The sequence below is a fragment of the Acanthochromis polyacanthus genome, chromosome 9 (genome assembly GCF_021347895.1).
Source record: "Acanthochromis polyacanthus isolate Apoly-LR-REF ecotype Palm Island chromosome 9, KAUST_Apoly_ChrSc, whole genome shotgun sequence".
NCBI classification, from domain to species: Eukaryota; Metazoa; Chordata; class Actinopteri; family Pomacentridae; genus Acanthochromis; species Acanthochromis polyacanthus.
Window position 1 is genome coordinate 6235371 of NC_067121.1, and position 18720 is coordinate 6254090.

Sequence of the window (18720 nt, forward strand, 5' to 3'; positions counted from 1 at the left end):
TGGAGGAGATTTACCGACAAAAGTCCTGATCAGAGGATCGATTCTTCAACTTTATGAAGCCCAAACACTCAGAACACAAACACACAGCAGAATATAAACACATTTTAATGGAAAATTTAGATTTTTGACGAATAAGGTTCAGCTGAGAATGAAGAGAAGTACAGGAGGAGGCGTTTATGATGTAAATCTGGTGATGTTTTGGGTCACATTTGTGCTGGTATTCAGTAAAATCTCGGCTTGGAAGCAACACTGTGATGAATTTTGATCCTGCAGTTTCACCGTTCGGTCGATGAATGTTAGAAATCTGATTTGGCTTTTAAACATTTCATTTTTTGACATTTCAATAAGGTTCCATTTTATTTTGTTGCATAAAACATCCATATTATTATTACCTTTATTACTCGATGTCTTCTTTGGTTTAAACAGTTCTATTTATTTATAGCAAAGAGACTAACACACAGATGATAAAATATAAACAGTTAAATATCTGCCATCTTGTCACCATTTTTATCCAGTGCTATCCAGTTTTTTTAAGCTTTTGTACACTAAATAATTCCAGATATTCAACTTATTGTGTCTCAATCTTGAATGATGAATTACTCAACAGCCACACAGAGCTGGAGTCTGTTTAACTAAAGCAGCTTTTTTTCAGGCAGAACTGACAAAAACAAAAAATCTGGTGCATCAATCAGAACCACGTCTTGTTTGGAAACATGTCGGAACGATTCAGCCGCTGCCTTCAGGCCTCAGATTTACAGTCGCTTATTGTGCGTAAATCCAGTTTAACCCGGTGACCTCCAGCAGCTTTCTGGAAGGCTTTTTTCTTCACTGTTTGCTTATTTTTCACTGCAGTATAAAATCCTGAACCTCTTTGGAAACAGAATGAAGGAGAGAGAACTCTGAAATGTCGTCTATGCAGGTGCTTTGATTATTTATCCTTTAAATACTAAAAAAACAAACTAGAATCAGCATGTGTGATATGCTAACAAGACTGGAAAAATAACTGATGACTCTAAATACCGTGGATAGTTTGTTTCCATCTTTCATCAGTTTCCACACTCGTCTCCTCTCTGCTCTGTGGAAACACTGGCTGCAGTTCAGTCGAAAAATCTCAGAATTTTTGTCACACGATTGTTGGTCACAGCTGACTCACTAATATCTTCACAGTTGCGTTGAAAGGAGCAGAATTATTTGTTTTTGACAGAATCTGGGTAGAATAAAGACTTTGTTTTTGCCAATTTTTTAAGTGAGACGTGTCGAATACAGAAATTTTGATGAAATAGAACAACTTTTTAAGCTTAGTGACGTAACACTGCCTGCAGTTCAGCCAAAAAATTCCACAAATTTGTGTCTCATGACTGTTGATCGCAGCTGAGCCACTCTTAGTGATTTGGCTGAGTAGAAGAACGCAGAATTTTTAATTTTTTGCAGAATCTTGTTTCTTCAGAGAGTTTATTTGTGGTGAATTTTTAATCGAGGCTTGTAGAATAAAGTGATTATGATGAAATATCAGGATTGAAAGCTCTGATTCTGGTTAATTTTCCCGATGAAATTGAACGTCTCACATGATAAGTTCAAGGATTCTTCATAAAGTTGAACACCAGGAGACTCTTTTTGTTTCCGTTTCTCGTAAATGGCTTCATTTTGTTGTTTTTTCGATGTTTTTAAAGACAACATGCCTTTCAAACCTCCCGGCAGGTTTTGGATTCAGACTCAGGAAACGTCTGATTGAACTCTGACCGTCTCGGCTGGATCTGAAGCAACTCGAGAGTCTCCGGATCATCTGTGACGCAGGTTCTAGTTCTGGTTCTGGTGTGGAAAGCTCTCCTGCAGCTGCTTCGTTTATCTGCAGCCGATCCTCCCTCGCTGTTGTGATTCATGCAGAATAAACTGGTCCGGCAGCTGCGGCTCCTCCGTCCTCTGCTGCTCCTCCACGCTGTTTAAACTAAACATTTGTTTGCTATCAATCATCTGCAGCTCTGCGGCGGCGTGGAACGCCTCGGCCGGGACATGTGTTTTCTTGAAGGAAGAATGCTGCCTGGCGCTGGAGACTCCTCCGGGAATCGCAACCATTCGGCCGAGCTGCAGCCTGGAAACAAACTGTCCGCCGTGACGGATGTGTTTTAATTATCACTGATTGAGCTTCTAGCTTCATCCCTGAAGAAGATGTGAAGCAACGCTGGAAATAAACGATTCCACAAACCATCGAGTCGTTCTCTCAGTTGGAGAGCAAAGTTTCTTCATTCCAGATTTCGTAATTCTTTCTCTTTTGTTGCAACACAAACATCTTCAGATTCAGACTTCTTCTGCCAAACTTCTGCTCTCAGATTTTTGTAAAAACAAACTTTGTCCTCGATCATTAGAGTGCAAAAATTGATGTTGACCAATGAGATGCCGCCTCCTTTACTTTGTAGGACCTTAGCGTGTTTTCTCGTCAGACTTTTGGAGATCAAATAAAATATATTCTTTACTGTAATAGCTGCATATCAGCTTCTGTTGCTTCAAAAGAGGAAAAAAAATGTTAAATTAGTTTTTTTAATGCATCTCTTATAGGTGGCATTGAAGTGCATATTATCTTTACTAAAACTACACTTATTACTATAGAAAAACTATAAAAACTGCACCATTCTTCTGATTTTCAGCTTTCTGACAGTCTTTGAACTCCTCATCTGTGCCATACCAGTTTTAACAGGAGGCCTGAAGTTGTGTGATTTCATCCGAATTATTTCATTCAACGAGTCTCATCTTAAAAATAGCCAAAAATAAACAATTTTCTCTGGCAAGAGTCTGTAAGAAACAAAAAATTCTGCTCTCTGTTGTGCAACTGTGAAGCTTTCAGTGACTCAGCTGCAACCAACGGTCACGACGCTAAAATTCGTGGATTTTTCGGGTTGAACTGCAGGCGGTGTTTCCACGGAGGAGAGTAGAGATGAAACGAGAAACAAACTAAATATTAAAATCATGAAAAATCAATAATATGTGGCATTACTGTGTATTTTCAAGTGTTACTAACAGCTGAATTTACTCAGAAAAATGTTAGATACATAAATTATTTCAGTTTTTATAGAATAAATAACACTGTAGTTTATTGTTTAGTTCTATTTTCTGTCAATATAACAGTGTTCTACAGACAGAAAACATCTCTGAGTTCTGAGGTTCAGGACTTTATGTTGCAGTGAAAAATGAGCAAACAGTGACAAAAAATGAGTCAGGAGCAAATAAAGAAACACCCAGAAACTTCTTCAGAGTCAACAAGGAAAGCACACTAAATGTTCAAGCAAAACGTTATTCGAGAGATAAACTTTCAGATTTTTGAACAGGTGCTGCTAAGCTAAAGTTCAAACGTGTCCTCATGTTTTATGTTAATAATAATTATGATCTGCTTTGTGCCAGAACTCTGCTAATCCCTTAAAATCTTCTCCATTCTGTCGACGACACCTGAGTGAAACGTCTTCTGATCTGTAATCAGCTGAAGGTTTGAGTCGTGACTAAACGTCGGTACAAAGTCCGTGGTCTGAGGTGTCAGCGTGGGTCAACGGCCGGTTTACTGTCTGTGAAACATCACATTTAGCAGCTGAAGACGTCCAACGAGCCCGATGGGAGGAGAAATAAACTCCAGACGATAAACATGAGACGTTGTAAATCCAAATATAAGAAGGTAAAATACAAGTTTAATGTCGGTGAATCACTCTGTGAAGCTTTAATGGCCCAATAATAAATCTGAGGGTTTTAAAGTAGAGATCTGCTGCTTATTTATTTACCCTCTGAACTCACAGCAGGTTCTGGTGTTTATTTTTTTGTTCCTGTCACATTTTTAGTCACTGTTGGATGATTTTTCTACATAAAGTCTGAACCTCTGGAAACAGAAAAAACATGTAGATGAACTCAAACACCTTCAGGAAAAAAAGGAAGGTAAAGTTGAAATTCATTGGACAAAAAAAGCAAAAAACTGGAACCAACACGTCCAAAAAGTGTCCAAAACTGACACCACCACTGGAAAAAGAATTTTATATTACAAATTTAGTTTATTTTTTTACAGAATCCGGTGAAAGTAAACTGTGTATTTTCTGCACATTTTTGAGTGAGACATATTTAATAAAGAAATTTAGATAAAAAATCAAATTCTTTTAACCTTAGTGACAGAACACCGCCTGCAGTTCAACAAAAAACTCAAAACATTTTTATGTGGTCACTGTTGGCCACAGTTGGATTACTAACAGCTTTATGGTTGCAAAGAGGGCTACAGATTTTTTTGTTTTTCACAGAATCTGGTTAAAGTATTTATTTTTTGGCAAATTTTTAAGTGAGATGTGTTCAACAAAACAACTTTTTAAGCTTAGTGACGTGACACTGCCTGCAGTTCAGCAGAGAACCTAAAAAATTTTATGTCTTCACTGTTGCGATGGGGACTATAGAAGTATTTGTTTTTCACAGAATCTGGTTAAAGCAAACTGTTTTCTATTGAACCACACTGAACAAAGAAATTTCGATAAAATGTCCCAATATTAAGCTTCGTAACAAAACACTGCCTGCAGTTCAACCAAAAAGTCGCTGAATTTTTGTCAAGGGATTGTTGATCACAGATTGGTCATTGATAGCTTCACGATTGCAAAACGAAGAGCAGAATTCTTTTTGTTTTTCACAAATTCTTGTTAGACTAAAAAAATATTCTTGGTGAATTTTTAAGTGAGATAACGCGAACAAAAAATTTGGATTAAATATCAAAACTTTCGAAGCTTAGTGATATAACACTGCCTGCAGTTCAGCCGAAAAACTCCACAAATTTGTACGTCGTCACTGTTGGTCGCAGACTAGTCACCAACATCTTCACGGTCGCAACAAGGACTGCAGAATTTTTTGTTTTTTACAGATTCTGGAGAAAGTAAACCGTTTATTTTTAATGAATTTTTAAGTGAGACGGTCAATAAAGTGATTTGGAAGAATTGTCACATTTTTAAGCTTCTTGACGAAACAATACGTCACAGATGAGTAGTTCAAGGGCCGTTGGAAACCAAAATGTACAGTTTATTTCTAGAACAAAAGGCAGAGTTTTGGTAATTTTTTATAAAAGATTATATGCCTTTAAATCTCCCTGTAACCAGCTGTTGTTAAAACTCTAATTAACCACTACGATTAGAGGAATCTGGTCAGAGCAGTACACTTATAAATAACATGCAGAATTAAGTGATTCTGATGAAATATCGCAGCTTTAAAGTCAGATTTAGATAATTTTCAGGAGAGAACTACCAAACAGGGCAGTCAAAGTTTTAAAAAGATCAGACGTTTGTTTCTGTTTTTACAGTTTCCGGCTGATAAAAGGTGTCATTTTTGCATTTTTTTGGAACTATAACATGTTTTTAAAACCTGCCGGTAGGGTTAGCCGTGGATGTTTAACCGGCGCTGGCATCACATGACTCAATCAGAAAGCGTGTCTGGGATCCTCTCCGGTGTATTTCGGGGCCGCTGGGCGATGGTTGCTCTCAGCTGGGGGTTATTTTTCCCACTCTGAGCTCACAGATGACAGACAGCAGGAATGCAGACGAGCGACAAACTGCCGCCTCCAAAAAGAGTCCCGGCTTCGGTATAAATAGCTTTGTGCCGTCAAGTCAAATAAGGAAGTTTAGAGCTGAGCCGGGAGCTAAATCTGTTCATTTAACGGAGGGGAAGGAAGGAAGGAAGGAAGAAAATATAGAGCCGCGAAGACGGAAACATGGAGGAGGCTGAAGGATCCGACGCCTCCATCACCTCAGCTGCATCCGAAACGTGACGAACACCAGCCTCCAGTCAGCAGGAGGACGTTTAGCAGCAAAAGAAACTAATAAAACTGCACAAAGATACGCAAAATTACTCCAAAAAACACCACGATCCATAAAACGACGAGAGGAATAAACAAAATGACTACAAACAAATATAAACAACTACTAAAAAAAGGCAATAAAGAAACAAAAACGACCAAAAAGAGACGAAAACTGGCTAAAAAAAGATGAAAAATGAACACAAAGAGACAGAAACTAGGAAAAAAGAGTCGCAAATTGTCACAAAGATACACAAAATTATCAAAAAGAGACTAAAACTGACTAAAAGAGAACCAAAAATGAACGCAAGTGGACAAAAAATAGTTAAAAACAAAAACAAAAAGACAAAATGAGTCCAAACAAAAACCAACAACTACAAAAATGAGACAAGCAATTACAAAAATACATAAAACAAAAAAAAAAACTGGCTAAAACAGACACAAAATGACAAAACACAACAGTGATGACACAAAATGAACGTAAACAAATGTAGTTTTAAAAAACAGCAGAAATACGCTAAAGGACCAGAAAATGCACAAAAATGACTAAAAACAAACAGAAAGAGACTCAAACACACTTGAACACACAGACACGCAAAACGACCAATTAGAGATTAAAATGACTAGATGAGACACAAAACGAACATAAATGAACAAAACTCGTCAAAAACTACAGTAGAAAGACACAAAAGGATGAGAAAAATGCACAAAATGATAAAATAAATGACACACAAAATGATCAAAACCTGACTAAAAGAGAAGCAAAAATGAATATACGCAGACAAAAATAATTTAAAAACGACAACAAAAACAAAAAATACAATTATTATTAATGCGTTAAACTAGTATTTATCCTCCTGTTCAATCAGGAACAAAATAAACTAAATTTTTCTTTAAAATCGGAGCCAAAAACCCAAATATCTAAAAATAATAAACAACATTTGTCCCGTTTGTGTCTAAACTCTGATTATTTTCACGTTTGTAGTTCTTTTTCTGATTGTGTGAAAACTTGTGCAGAAACAAAAACCTTGTTTTGTTTTTTCTCCAGATCTCTGCATTAGGGCTGGGCGATATGGTCAAAAAATAAAATCTTGATTCTTTTAGTCATCTTGGACGATTACGATTTTAATCGATTTTTGTTGTTTCTTTGCGGTCTGTTTGCTATGGCTAGTGCTAGCCATGCCACTCCCGTCGCTGCCAGCACTCTTCCCATTCTTTAGGATGCCTCTGACGGAGGTGCTGAAAGAGGTTAGTTGTGCTGCTACTCTTCGTTTTCACAGTACTTTTGCAAACCTTGCACATGACTGTAGTTTGCTCTGTGTCAGTCTTGTCAAAGCCGAACCACTTCCATATAATTGATGTAACATGAGGACCTTTTCTCGCGACCAACTCTTCGTCTGCTGTTCTGTCCGCCATGACGGGGGTGTGAGTGTTTTGGTGGAAGGAGATGAGAGGCAGAAGCAAACGCCAGTGCACAAGTCGTGAAAGGCAGAAGAAGAATCTGGACTGTTATATATTTAAGGTCGCCTCGATTTTACGATTTGGCAAATTTTCAAATCGTCAGGTTTTGAAAAGGCAAATTAATCGAATTAATTCGATTTATCGCCCAGCCCTACTCTGCATTAGTTTGTTCTGGAGGAAAACTTCTGCAGCTGCCGGCGGCTCCGAGCCAAACCTGCTGGGAAACCCGGGGGCGTCGCCAAGCAACCGCCCAGCATCTGGCAGCAGGAAAAGAAAAAGTGGAGTCTGACGGTGGACCGATACGGAACATTTGTTCATGGTTTTACTCACTGAGGATCATTTAACGTCCTGCAGCTCCTCAGAAACAGAACGAAGAACGTCCCCTAAAAAACTCATTCTGTAAAGATCCGCCAGCAAAGGAGCAAAAAAACTATATTTAAATAACAGGAGAATAATGGGACAAAAATTATTAAAATAACAACAAATATCTGTAAAATAATTCTGTTCTTAACTGATTTAAATTCAGCAAAACAGCAAAACTTTATAATCACAGAGTGTAAAAGAAAAAAACACTTTATAAATACAGATAATAGTTAGAATTCTGGCCGGTTTTATTTATTTGTTTATTTTAGAGTTTACTGTGATTTTATTGGATATTAATCAGAACTTAACAAAATAGTGGAAAAATAAAATAAAAAAAATACAACAAAAATTATATACATGAAAATATAAACAGAAACCATAATAAAAAAATAAAAAAATAAATTTAAAAATGTAACAATTAAAAAAATTATATATACATATGATTTAATTTTTTAAAAACTATTTTACATAATTTTTTTGAATAATGACGACTATCTGTAAAACAACCACATATTTGCTCATTTAAATACCATTGAAAAATTGTGTAATTTTATAGTTAAATGCTGTAAAGGAACAAATGACCATTTACTAAAATACTGATATTTAATGTGAACATTATTTACAGTTTTGGCTGTTTATTTGTGTTTAGGATTAACATGTAAATTGATTGAACAGAAAAAAGCAGAAAGAGACAAAAAACTGACTGAAAGAGACGCAAAATAAACACAGAGACAAAACAACAACAAAAAGACACAAATAGACCAGAAAGACACACAAAATAACTCCAAACTGACACAAAGACTCACAAAATAGCGAAGAAAAAGTGACTAGAAAGAAGCAGAAACTGACCACAGAGACACAACGGACTGTAATTCAGTGCAAACACAAAGAACGACAAGATGCAAAACTGCTGTGAAAAGACACAAAACAACCACAAAGAGACTCAAACCAGTCAAAACAAGATCCAAAGTGTACACAAAGACACACAATATGATCAAAAACAGACTAAAACTGACTGGATGAGACACAAAACGAACACAAACAAACATAAATAGTTTAGAAACAACGGCAAAAAGACACAAAACACCAAGAACCACAAAACAGCAACAAAGAGATGCAAAACCAATTTAAAGAGATGCAAAATTAGTCAAAAATCACCTTTTAGACACAAATAGATTCTAACTGAATCCAAAATGGCTGCAAAGAAACACAAACTAATAGAAAAGAGACACAAAATGAGCACAAATGGACTCTAATTAATTAATGGACTTGATTCTAATAGACGGTAATAAATATTTAAAAACACCAAAAAGACACAAGATGAAGTGTTTTTATGTTTTCTTCTCAGTGAACAGTTCATCTTCATCATAAAATCTGTTAGAACAACGAAAAACTGACAAACCTCGACCAAACGTCCTCCAGCCTCACCCTGCTGAGTTTTAGTGATCAAAGAGACTCCAGTTGTGATTAAAGTCTGATTAAATTCAGTAAAAGTTGTAAAAAAGGCGGCTCCTCACCTGCAGGACGGGGCTGCGGTCGAAGTTGTAGGCGCTCGGTCGGCCCTCCAGGGTGGAAAACGCCACGTTTCCTCCGGTGAGCGGCGAGATGTCGCTGAAGTCGTCGGTGCAGAGCGCCTGCTGCTCGTCCTCGCCGGTCCGGATGAAGCCGCGGCTCGCCTTCTGGTAGGTTTTCTCACAGGAGCCGCTGTAGTACTGGTAGGGGACCCAGGGGGCGCCCTCGCTGCTGCGCTTGTAGATGGCGAAGCTCTCCGGCCGGCTGGTGTGGAACTTGAGCCGGACGTAGGTGATGTCAAAGGTTTTACCTGCAGAGAGAAGACAGGATTTCATTTAGTCTGTAGAAGGATTTATGGGAAATATATAAAAGGACATGAAACTTGCACAACATGACTTGATACTGATAGAAAATTACTTAAAACTTGATCAAACAATTTCAAACTAGCAAGAAACGACTTCAGGCTTCTATAAAGTGACTTGAAACTTGATCAAACTGATCTCAAAATTCTATAAAATGACTTGAGACTTCACCGTAATGACTTTAAAGCTTGTACAGAAGGAAGTGAAACTTGTGCAAATTCTATAGAACGACTTGAAACGTGTCCAAAACATCTGGAAGCTTCTTTAAAATGACTTGAAAATTCAATAAAATGACTTCAAACTCATCTGGAACCACTAAAAACATCTATAAAGTCACTTGAAACGTTCCCTAAATGTCTTTAATATTGAACAAAACATGAAAATTTGTCCAAAAAAAAAAAAAAAAAAAAAAGAGGTGAAACTTCTATAAAATGACATGAATCTTGTCCAAAACATCTTAGTACTTGTCCAAAATGACTTGAAACGTCTACAATTAAAACATGTATAGAATGAGTTGAAAAATGTCCAAAACGTCTTGAAACTTATTAAAAATGACTTATAACTTCTATAAAATTGACTTGAAACCTCTACAAAACGACTAGATTGTCTTGAAACGAGTACAAAACGACTCAAAACTCACTGGAAACCACTTAAAGTTCCTATAAAACAACCAAGTGACTGATTTTGGTGAGGCCGGAAGGCGATGTGGCACAGGTGGTAGAGATCTGTAAATTTGTATAAAATATCTTCCATCATGCTACTACAAGCCTACAAAATCCCGGTTTTTCTTATTTCCTCCTTCATGGTCAACCATACACTTGAAGTGAACCCCTATAACCTGCTTGTGAACCCATGTTTTCCCTTATATGAACTGAATGATGGTGGAATGGTGTGGCACAGGTGGTAGAGATCTGTAACCCTGAATAAATTATCTTCTATCATGCTGCTAGAAGCCTGCAAAATTCTACTTTGGTTTCTCTCCTCCTTCATGGTTAACCATACAATTAAGTGGACCCATATAAACAGCTTGTGAATCTATGTTTTGCATTATATGAATTGAATTTTGTTGATATATCTTTTTTTCTTTTGCAGAAAACTGAGCTGAAGATAGAGTAAAAGTCCTGTCCATATGGTGTTGGTGCCTGACATGTTGTAGTATAACTGTAGTGTGGCATAGATTAGTAGACCTACTAACTTTAACTATCTCACTTGCCAAAAAGCGTGGCAGAACTTGATCCCTGTTCTATTGGTGTGAAACTTGGACAGCAAGATGAATGCCACAAGTTATCGTATTGCAGAAATACTTATAGGAGTACAAGGCAAAGCTGTAACTGTAGAATGTGGAGTAAAGACTATTTAGTGAACCTTTCAGTAGGGCTGCACGATTATGGCCAAAATGAGAATCACGATTATTTGGATCAATATTGTAATCACGATTATTAATCACGATTGTTCATCATGTTAGGGAAAATATCTGTGTTTTTATTGCACTACTTTTAAGCAAAGAATATATGAAGCGTTTTCAGTGCAAAGAACTCGACAGTTGCGATTTTCCTCTCTATTTTCCCCCGACATTTTTCATACAGAGTAGATAACACCACTTTGAAGAAATAATCACACAAGGGGATCACATATTTATTGTCCAGTGTTTTGACCATTTTTCTGAAGCCCTCGTTGCTCACTGTATTTATTGGACACATGTCTTTGGCCAAATAAAACGATATTGCGTCCGTTATCTCTGTGTGTCTTTGGGAGGTAGCTGGATACGGTGTTGCCTGATGCAGGGTCGCTGTAATGGTTGTCTGGGTTGCCGCTGGACACGGACGGGGATTTTGTGAATCAACGTTAGCTTTAGCCTTCATGCATTCCTCGTATTTGTGTTTGTGATGTTTTTTCAGATGGTTAAACAGATTAGTTGTGTTACTGTGCGGGGCAGACACAACTCTGCTACACTCTTTACATATGACTGGTTCTTGTTTAACGTCACTTGCCCTGAATCCGAAACAAGTCCAGACGATGGATGCTGATCCGTTCCGAGGCACTAGCTCCTCACCATGATGCTCCTCATCTCCAAATGCTGCTGTACTTTCTTCTCTCGACATGACTCGCTCTCATCAGCAGTGTGAGTCTCCTCTAATCAGACACTGGGACTGCTGTGGGGTTACTGGACTGACAGCCTGTGCTTTGGGACGGGGAGAAGCTCACAGCAGCACCTGCTGCTTGTTGAGGACAGTAACTGCAGAATGAGCCCAGTTTTCCTGTCAGTCTCCAAAACAGCAGAAAAAGTCTCTGGAATTGTCGCTAGTCGCTTTTGACAAAAAAAGTCACTAGGACGCTTTGAAAGGTCGCTAGATTTAGCGAGAAAGTTGCTAAGTTGGCAACACTGCAGCCCAGTCCACTGAGTGATTTGAGGCTGCTGCTGCAGGGTGCGCTCGCTTGTTATTTAGGCAGTTAATGAAGCCTTAACCAGGTGTTCGCTTCCTGGTGGTTGGCTGACGACTGGTTGACAAGGCGCTTGATAAGATATGAACCAGAGCCCGCATTTTAAATGTAAATATCACCAACGATCAGGTTAATTTAATTGTGGCAGCCAAAATCGTGATTGCGATCAAAATTCGATTAATTGTGTGGCCCTACCTGCCAGTGTGCTAGAATTACACCTGCAGATGTAGAAAATGACTACATGTATCAAAATAATACTGGTCATCTAAAATGATCTTGTATAGGCTACAGGTAATGCACCAATTATAGCCAAATACAAATTCATGAGCAGGTTATAGGGGTTCACTTCAAGTGTATGGTTGACCATGAAGGAGGAAATAAGCCAAACCGGGATTTTGTAGGCTTGTTGTAGCATGATGGAAGATATCTTATACAAATTTATAGATCTCTACCACCTGTGCCACATCGCCTTCTGGCCTCACCAAAATTGGTCACTTTTTGTGGGGTCCATACTTTAGAAGCTCATATCTTTCTATATGATACCCCCAGAAGTCTCCAACTTTGCAGGTTATCATAGAATTTTGTTTAAAATAGGACAGAGTGGTCCTTGGTCCTTGGTCCATCAACAATGTCTAGAGGCTGAGAAATAAGCAGTTAAATAGTGCAAAATCCTAGGCAAGGATTTAGGGGGTGGGTTTAGGTACAAATTCCAGAAATTTGAAGAGGTCATAAGTTTGGAACTAGTAGAGACAGAGACCTATAATTTTGCATGGAAAGTTTTATTGTAACTATCTTTCAGCACATAAAACCCTGAGAAAGTTTCAATGGTGCAGCAACCACTTTTCTGGAAGTTGTGTGGTTTCACATGAAATGACCCTTTCACCACATCAGAAGATCTTTAAACATCCTTTTACACCTAAATCAGTTTTTATTCCTACAAACCATCATTCTGGATGATCGAGTCTTTCAAAATAAAAGAACCAGGTTGGATGTTTTTTTAAACTGAAAGCTGAGTCCGTCCTGCCATCCTCAGGAGATGAAAGTCTCCTGATGAGGATTTCTGACAACATCCCAGCAGTGTTTTCCGAGAGCGACCGCAGCCCGCGGAATCACGGATTACCACTCATCTGTCCGCAGGTTGCTGCCGAAGTCTAATCACTTGGTCCTTGTGTCATTTCTGACCGACCCTGAAAACTTAATTCAAATCCCTGAGTCCGTTTTGAGTGATGTGGGTAACAAGGAAATGATTCACACACGCTGATCGTCACATAACTCCATAACTCCGGTCCAAAACTGCGGGAAAGTTGCGGTGATTGGACAAAATTGCAAGGCCGTGCAAAATTCGTGGAGATTGGTTGATTTCGCACGATCGCAACATTTCTGGAGGGAATTGTTTGGGGATTGTTTGATTCATGAATGAGAATGTCCTCAGAGAGGAAGCAGGAGATTGGCAAGGGCCAGCAGACCATGTTGGGCTTCCTAAAAAAACAGAGAACAGTGTTTACCACTTTTTTTGCTTGCAAACTATGATTTGACATTACTAAAATTTACTGAAACAAATCCCATGAATGTTAACATTTCATAGATTTGTTCAATTACCTTTTATGAATGAATGAAATGACAGAATACAGGAGAAATGCTGCCCAATTTTTTTTGCATGTCTGGACTTGGAACATATTCTGGGTGCTACCCATATAGATCTAATTTAGCCTTTTTCATTAATGCTCTAAATGATTATAAATATTTTGTAAGATGAGTGAAATGATAAAATATAGGGGAAGTCCTGGCCAATTTTTTTCACATCTGGACTTAGAAAAATATTCTGGGCATTCTGACTTTTTAATTTATGGTCTGATCTGCTGTATAATAATCAATGACTTTTTGTTTTCAGAGCTAGCAGTCACTCAGCCACCAGCAGTCTGAGTGAATGAACAAAACATGATTAACTTACCATATATTGATGTTAGTTTGTTTCATTCCCAGAGCTGCCTGGAGTGCCTAGGTTCCCATAAGTCTATGATCCCGTAGTTAAGGTCTCACACATAGTCATCAAATTAGGTTAATTAATATTTTCCCAAAACCAAACATACAGAAAGATGCACAACATCTATGCTAAACATGCAGTTGTTACAAGCCAGACAGCATCCTACAGAGGTTTACTAAGAGACCAGACACACATACTACTGGTGAAAGTGCAGTTTGCATGAAAATTGTGTACTTAAAACTCACATTTTGATGAAATGTACTTAAATACACAAATCACATGACAAAACCAAGTGCTAGAAAAATGTTAAATTACACAAATAAAATGCACCAGAGGCCACCAAATAGCACTAAAAAAAAAATCAAAATTTTCTTGGGGGGGTATGCCCCCAAACCCCCCTAGATTGTGCACGCCTCCATTACACAAGAGTGGTGCAGGCTACTTTATTTCTAGTGCAGGCTACTAATACTTCTTGGGAAAACTCTGTCCCAGCAGGAATGTCGGCTCCTTCCACTCGGCACTCGGTCCGAACACGTCGAACGAGTCTGAGCAGGCCGAGTGTCGAAGGGCTGCAGGAACGCCGCCACGCCGAGGCTGTTTGCTCAACCAAAGAATCCGCTCTGTAAACAGAGTGCTGACAGGGGCCTCGGCCCAGGGGCCCCGCCGGCAAATAAAGGTGAAGCAGCTGATAGGAGCCGGCCACAAAAGGCTGCAGTTTATTACAGGAAACAATGAAGCCACGGCAAACACACCACTTCCTCCTGGAGGCTCGAGGTTAACGAGGAGCTGCAGCTCAGAGACGGGAGTTAAAACCACTTACATCAAACCTCCGTTCACGAAAATATACACTAATGATGCTAATGTGGCGTACAGGACGAAATCCTGCTGTTTAAGACTCAAAACACGTCAAAATAACTTAAAATTACCCTGAAGTTCTCCAAAAATATAAACATGCTCAAAGTTTGTCCAAAATGACTCTGTTCAAAATAAAAACAACTTCAACCAATTAAACGACTCAGACATGAACCAAAATGACAAAACTTTTAGTTAAATTACTAAAAATATGTTGAAAGTGTCTCAAACCTTAAACCAGAATGACCAAAACATTGACAAATCTTGTCCAAAAATTACTCAAAACCTGTCAAAAGTCAAACTCCTTGATCCTCACAAATTAACCAAAACAACAAAAAATTGCGCAAAATGACTCAAACTTTGCTCTAAATTTGTCCAAAATGAATTAGTGTCCAAAATAAGAACAACATGTTGACTTTAAAACCATCTAAAATTACCAAACTTTTAATTCATTTACTAAAAATGTGTTGAAAATGTCTCAAATTTGAAACCAAAATGACCAAATAATGACATAGCTTGTTCAAAATCTGACCAAAATTACAAAAACTTGTCCAAAAATGACTCAAAACCTGTTAAAAATGACTAACTCATTGTACAAATTTCCTCAAAAATTAATCAAAACCAACTGAATGTGTCCAAATTATAAAAATTTGTCCAAAACGATTCAGTGTCCAAAATAAAAACAACCTGCTGACTCCAAAAGCAACAAAAATGACAAAACTTTTAATGAAATTACTAAAATGTGTTGAAAATGACCAAAAAAGACAAATCCTGTCCAAAACGACTCAAAACTTGTCAAAAACTAAAGCAAATCTTTCCAAAGTGAACGAAAATTCACTGACAACTGATATAGTGGCCAAAAAACAAAAAAGCAAATGAGAGCATACTATTAAAATAACTAACTCATTGTCCAGAGTTCCTCATAAATTAACCAAAACCACAAAAACTTTGCTCTGAATTGCTTTAAAGTTGTCCTAAACGACTCAGTGTCCAAAATAAAAACAACCTGCTGACTCTAAATCCAACTAAAATGACAAAAAAATGATAAAAACCTGTTCAAGATGACTGACAGCTTGTTCAAAATTACTGGAAAATTTAGCAAAATGACCAATAATGGCAACCAGCCGTTAAAAACAACTAAAACCTGTCAAAGGTGGCTATGAACTCGTCCAGACTAAATCAAAATTTCAGCAAAATGACAAAAACCTGTCATAAATGACTCAAACACAATGTCCAAAATGACTCCCTAACTGACCAAAATGACAGACGTGTCCAAAAACAAACCAAAATGACAACCAGCTGTTAAAAACGACTGAAAACCTTTCAAAAATGAATCTGACGTCGTCCATAGTGGTTCAAAAACGAACAAAAATCACAAATATTTTCCCAAAGTGACTCAAAAATTCAGCAGAATGAAAAAAACCCTGAATGAGGTTATAAATATCTGTAGTTTTTATTCAATAATAATAATAAACCAACTGCCAGATCCAACGTTTAAACGTAAAAACTGGTTTGAACTCGTCTCAGATTTATTTAGTTTAAAATTCACTTTTAAACGTTGAGTTTTTTAATTTGTTGAACTGAGCGACAGAAACTCGACTTCCCATAATGCACTGGGCTCCCTTTACTGTCCCCCAACAGACCAGTTAAACCCTGAAACTCTGAATTTTTGCTCTTTGACCATTCATCTCAGCTGACTCACTAAAAGCTTCACAGTTGCACAGAAAACAGCAGAATATTTTGTTTTGAACAGAATCTGAATACAGCAAACTGGATATTTTTGCTAATTTTTTAAAACGAGAAAAGTAGAAGGAAGCAACTTTGATGAAACATCACAATCTGGAAACAATAATTTAAAGTTTATGATGTTTTCCCAGTTTCTACTTGTGAAAATGGTTTAACTGTGTTGATTTTTTGAACATCAAACACTTTTCAAACCAGCTGGACTGCTTTTAGTTGGAAGGACTGAAGCAGGAAACCCCAGAAGAAGCCTCTTGTGAGTCAGATCGTGTTTTTGTGGCTCCCAGAGATCAAAGTTGGAGCTTCAACAGCTGAAATATGAAAAGGAAACTCTACATCATTTTCACCGCCACAGTTCTCCTCATATTACTGGACACTTTCTGAGAGCTTCAAGTGTTTCTAAAGAATCTGAAGAGCTCCAGAAATTTAAATAAAGGAGCTTCAAGAGCCGACGGTTATTCAAATGTGGGATCTGAAGCATCCTTTCAAAGTAAAAGCCTCCCAGAGGAGCCTCTCTGGCGTCACATCAAAGGGAAACAGGAAAACACTCTGACGTCTCTTTAAATAAAAAATGATTAAAAACCACCTCCACATCCTGACAGACAAGACAAAAGTGTTTGTCATCACAAAGACAAAGAAGCAGCGAGTCCAGCTGGAGAAACAAAAACTAAAATAAAACATTCAGACGTGTGACAAGCGTCCGTTTGTCTCTGACGCAGGAAACACAAAAAATATACTAAAGTAATAACTGTAATTTTAAAAAAAACTGGAGCAAAAAAATAAATAAATTAACAGTTTTTAATAAATTATTTAACATTTTTCAATCTTTAATTTAAATATTTTTTCTTTTAAATATAAAGCAAAAATCTGTTTTTACTCACAGAGTAAAAATAGGAAAATTTTACAGTCGAGAAAATGAATTTTTACAGTTTGTTTTGACAGATAACATATAAATGAATAAGACTTGTATTAAATAAGAACTAATTTAACAAAACCGGTGGGGAAAAAATTTAAATTCTAAGCTTTAAATTTTTTTTTACCATTTTTACCTCCATAATATACATAATTTTTGTCTTTTAAATAACTGCAAATATCTGTAAAATAACAATAATGTTACTCATTTAATTATTTTTAAAGATTTTTATTAAAGATTTTTTACAGTTTGTTTTGATAGGTAAACATGTAATTTAATCTTTTTTACCAGAGACCATAAACTTAACAAAATCTGAAAGAAAATGTAAATTAAGGTTTTTAAAAAAATATTCATCATTTTTCAATCCTTAAAATACCTACATTTTTTATCTTTTTATCGCTTCAAATATCTGCAAAATAACAACAATGCTGCTCATTTAAATGCTGTGTAAAAAATTGCAGAATTTTACGGCCAAATGTTGTAAAAGAAATATTTTTTAAAAAAATACAGATATTTAATGTGGATTTTTACAGTTTGTTTTGACAGTTAACATAGAATCAATATTTTTTTCCTTTTTACTACATAAATGTAATTTTACATAATTGGGAAAATGTACATTAGCAGTTTTTAAAAATTATTTACCATTTTTCAATCCTTAAAATATCAAATTGTTCTTTTTTTAGAATTGCAAATATCTGAAAAACAGTAATATTGCTGCTCATTTAAATCCCGTAAAAAACAGGAAAATGTTTGGACCAAATGTTTTAAAAGAACAAGTTGTGGTTTGTTCTATAAAGTGCAAATTAATTTCCTTTTGCCGTAGAATTTTATGAGATTATCTGTAATTTAACAAAACAGGAAATTATTTCTGTGAAATAATTTTAATAATAATTACAATTTTATGTAATTTAAAATAAAAGCAGATATATGTAAAACTACAATATTATTCCTGATGTAAATACGGTTTTATTTAAAAAAAACACACACATTTATAGTCAGTTGTAAAACAATAAATTACTATTATTGAAACAGTTTTGCTTTTAACATGTAAAAATTTTTTTCTGTGATTTTACTACTTATCTTTAACAAAAAATGGGAAAAACTGTAAAATAAGAGAAAACTGTTCCCAAAAAAGACTAATTTTGTTTTTCTATTGAGCAGTTTTGATGCCACGAATCATAATTAAAATTTTAAAAAAGCTGCGTTTCTTTCAATATTAAGTTCTAATTTTTGTCTCGTTGGTCGTAGCCGAGTCGCTCATGGCTTCACAGATGCAACTAAAAATGTAGAATTTTGT

The 18720-nt window shown here is 36.6% G+C and overlaps 1 protein-coding gene across 1 annotated transcript in view; it reads right to left on the bottom strand.

The window, feature by feature from the left end:
* Nucleotides 1-18720, bottom strand: part of lamc1 (laminin, gamma 1) — a 91564-nt gene that overhangs the window by 34964 nt on the left and 37880 nt on the right. The window contains exon 2 of the mRNA XM_051952975.1: nucleotides 9136-9440. Within this exon, the coding sequence (XP_051808935.1) occupies nucleotides 9136-9440 (305 nt within the window). The remainder of the gene's footprint in view (nucleotides 1-9135; nucleotides 9441-18720) is intronic.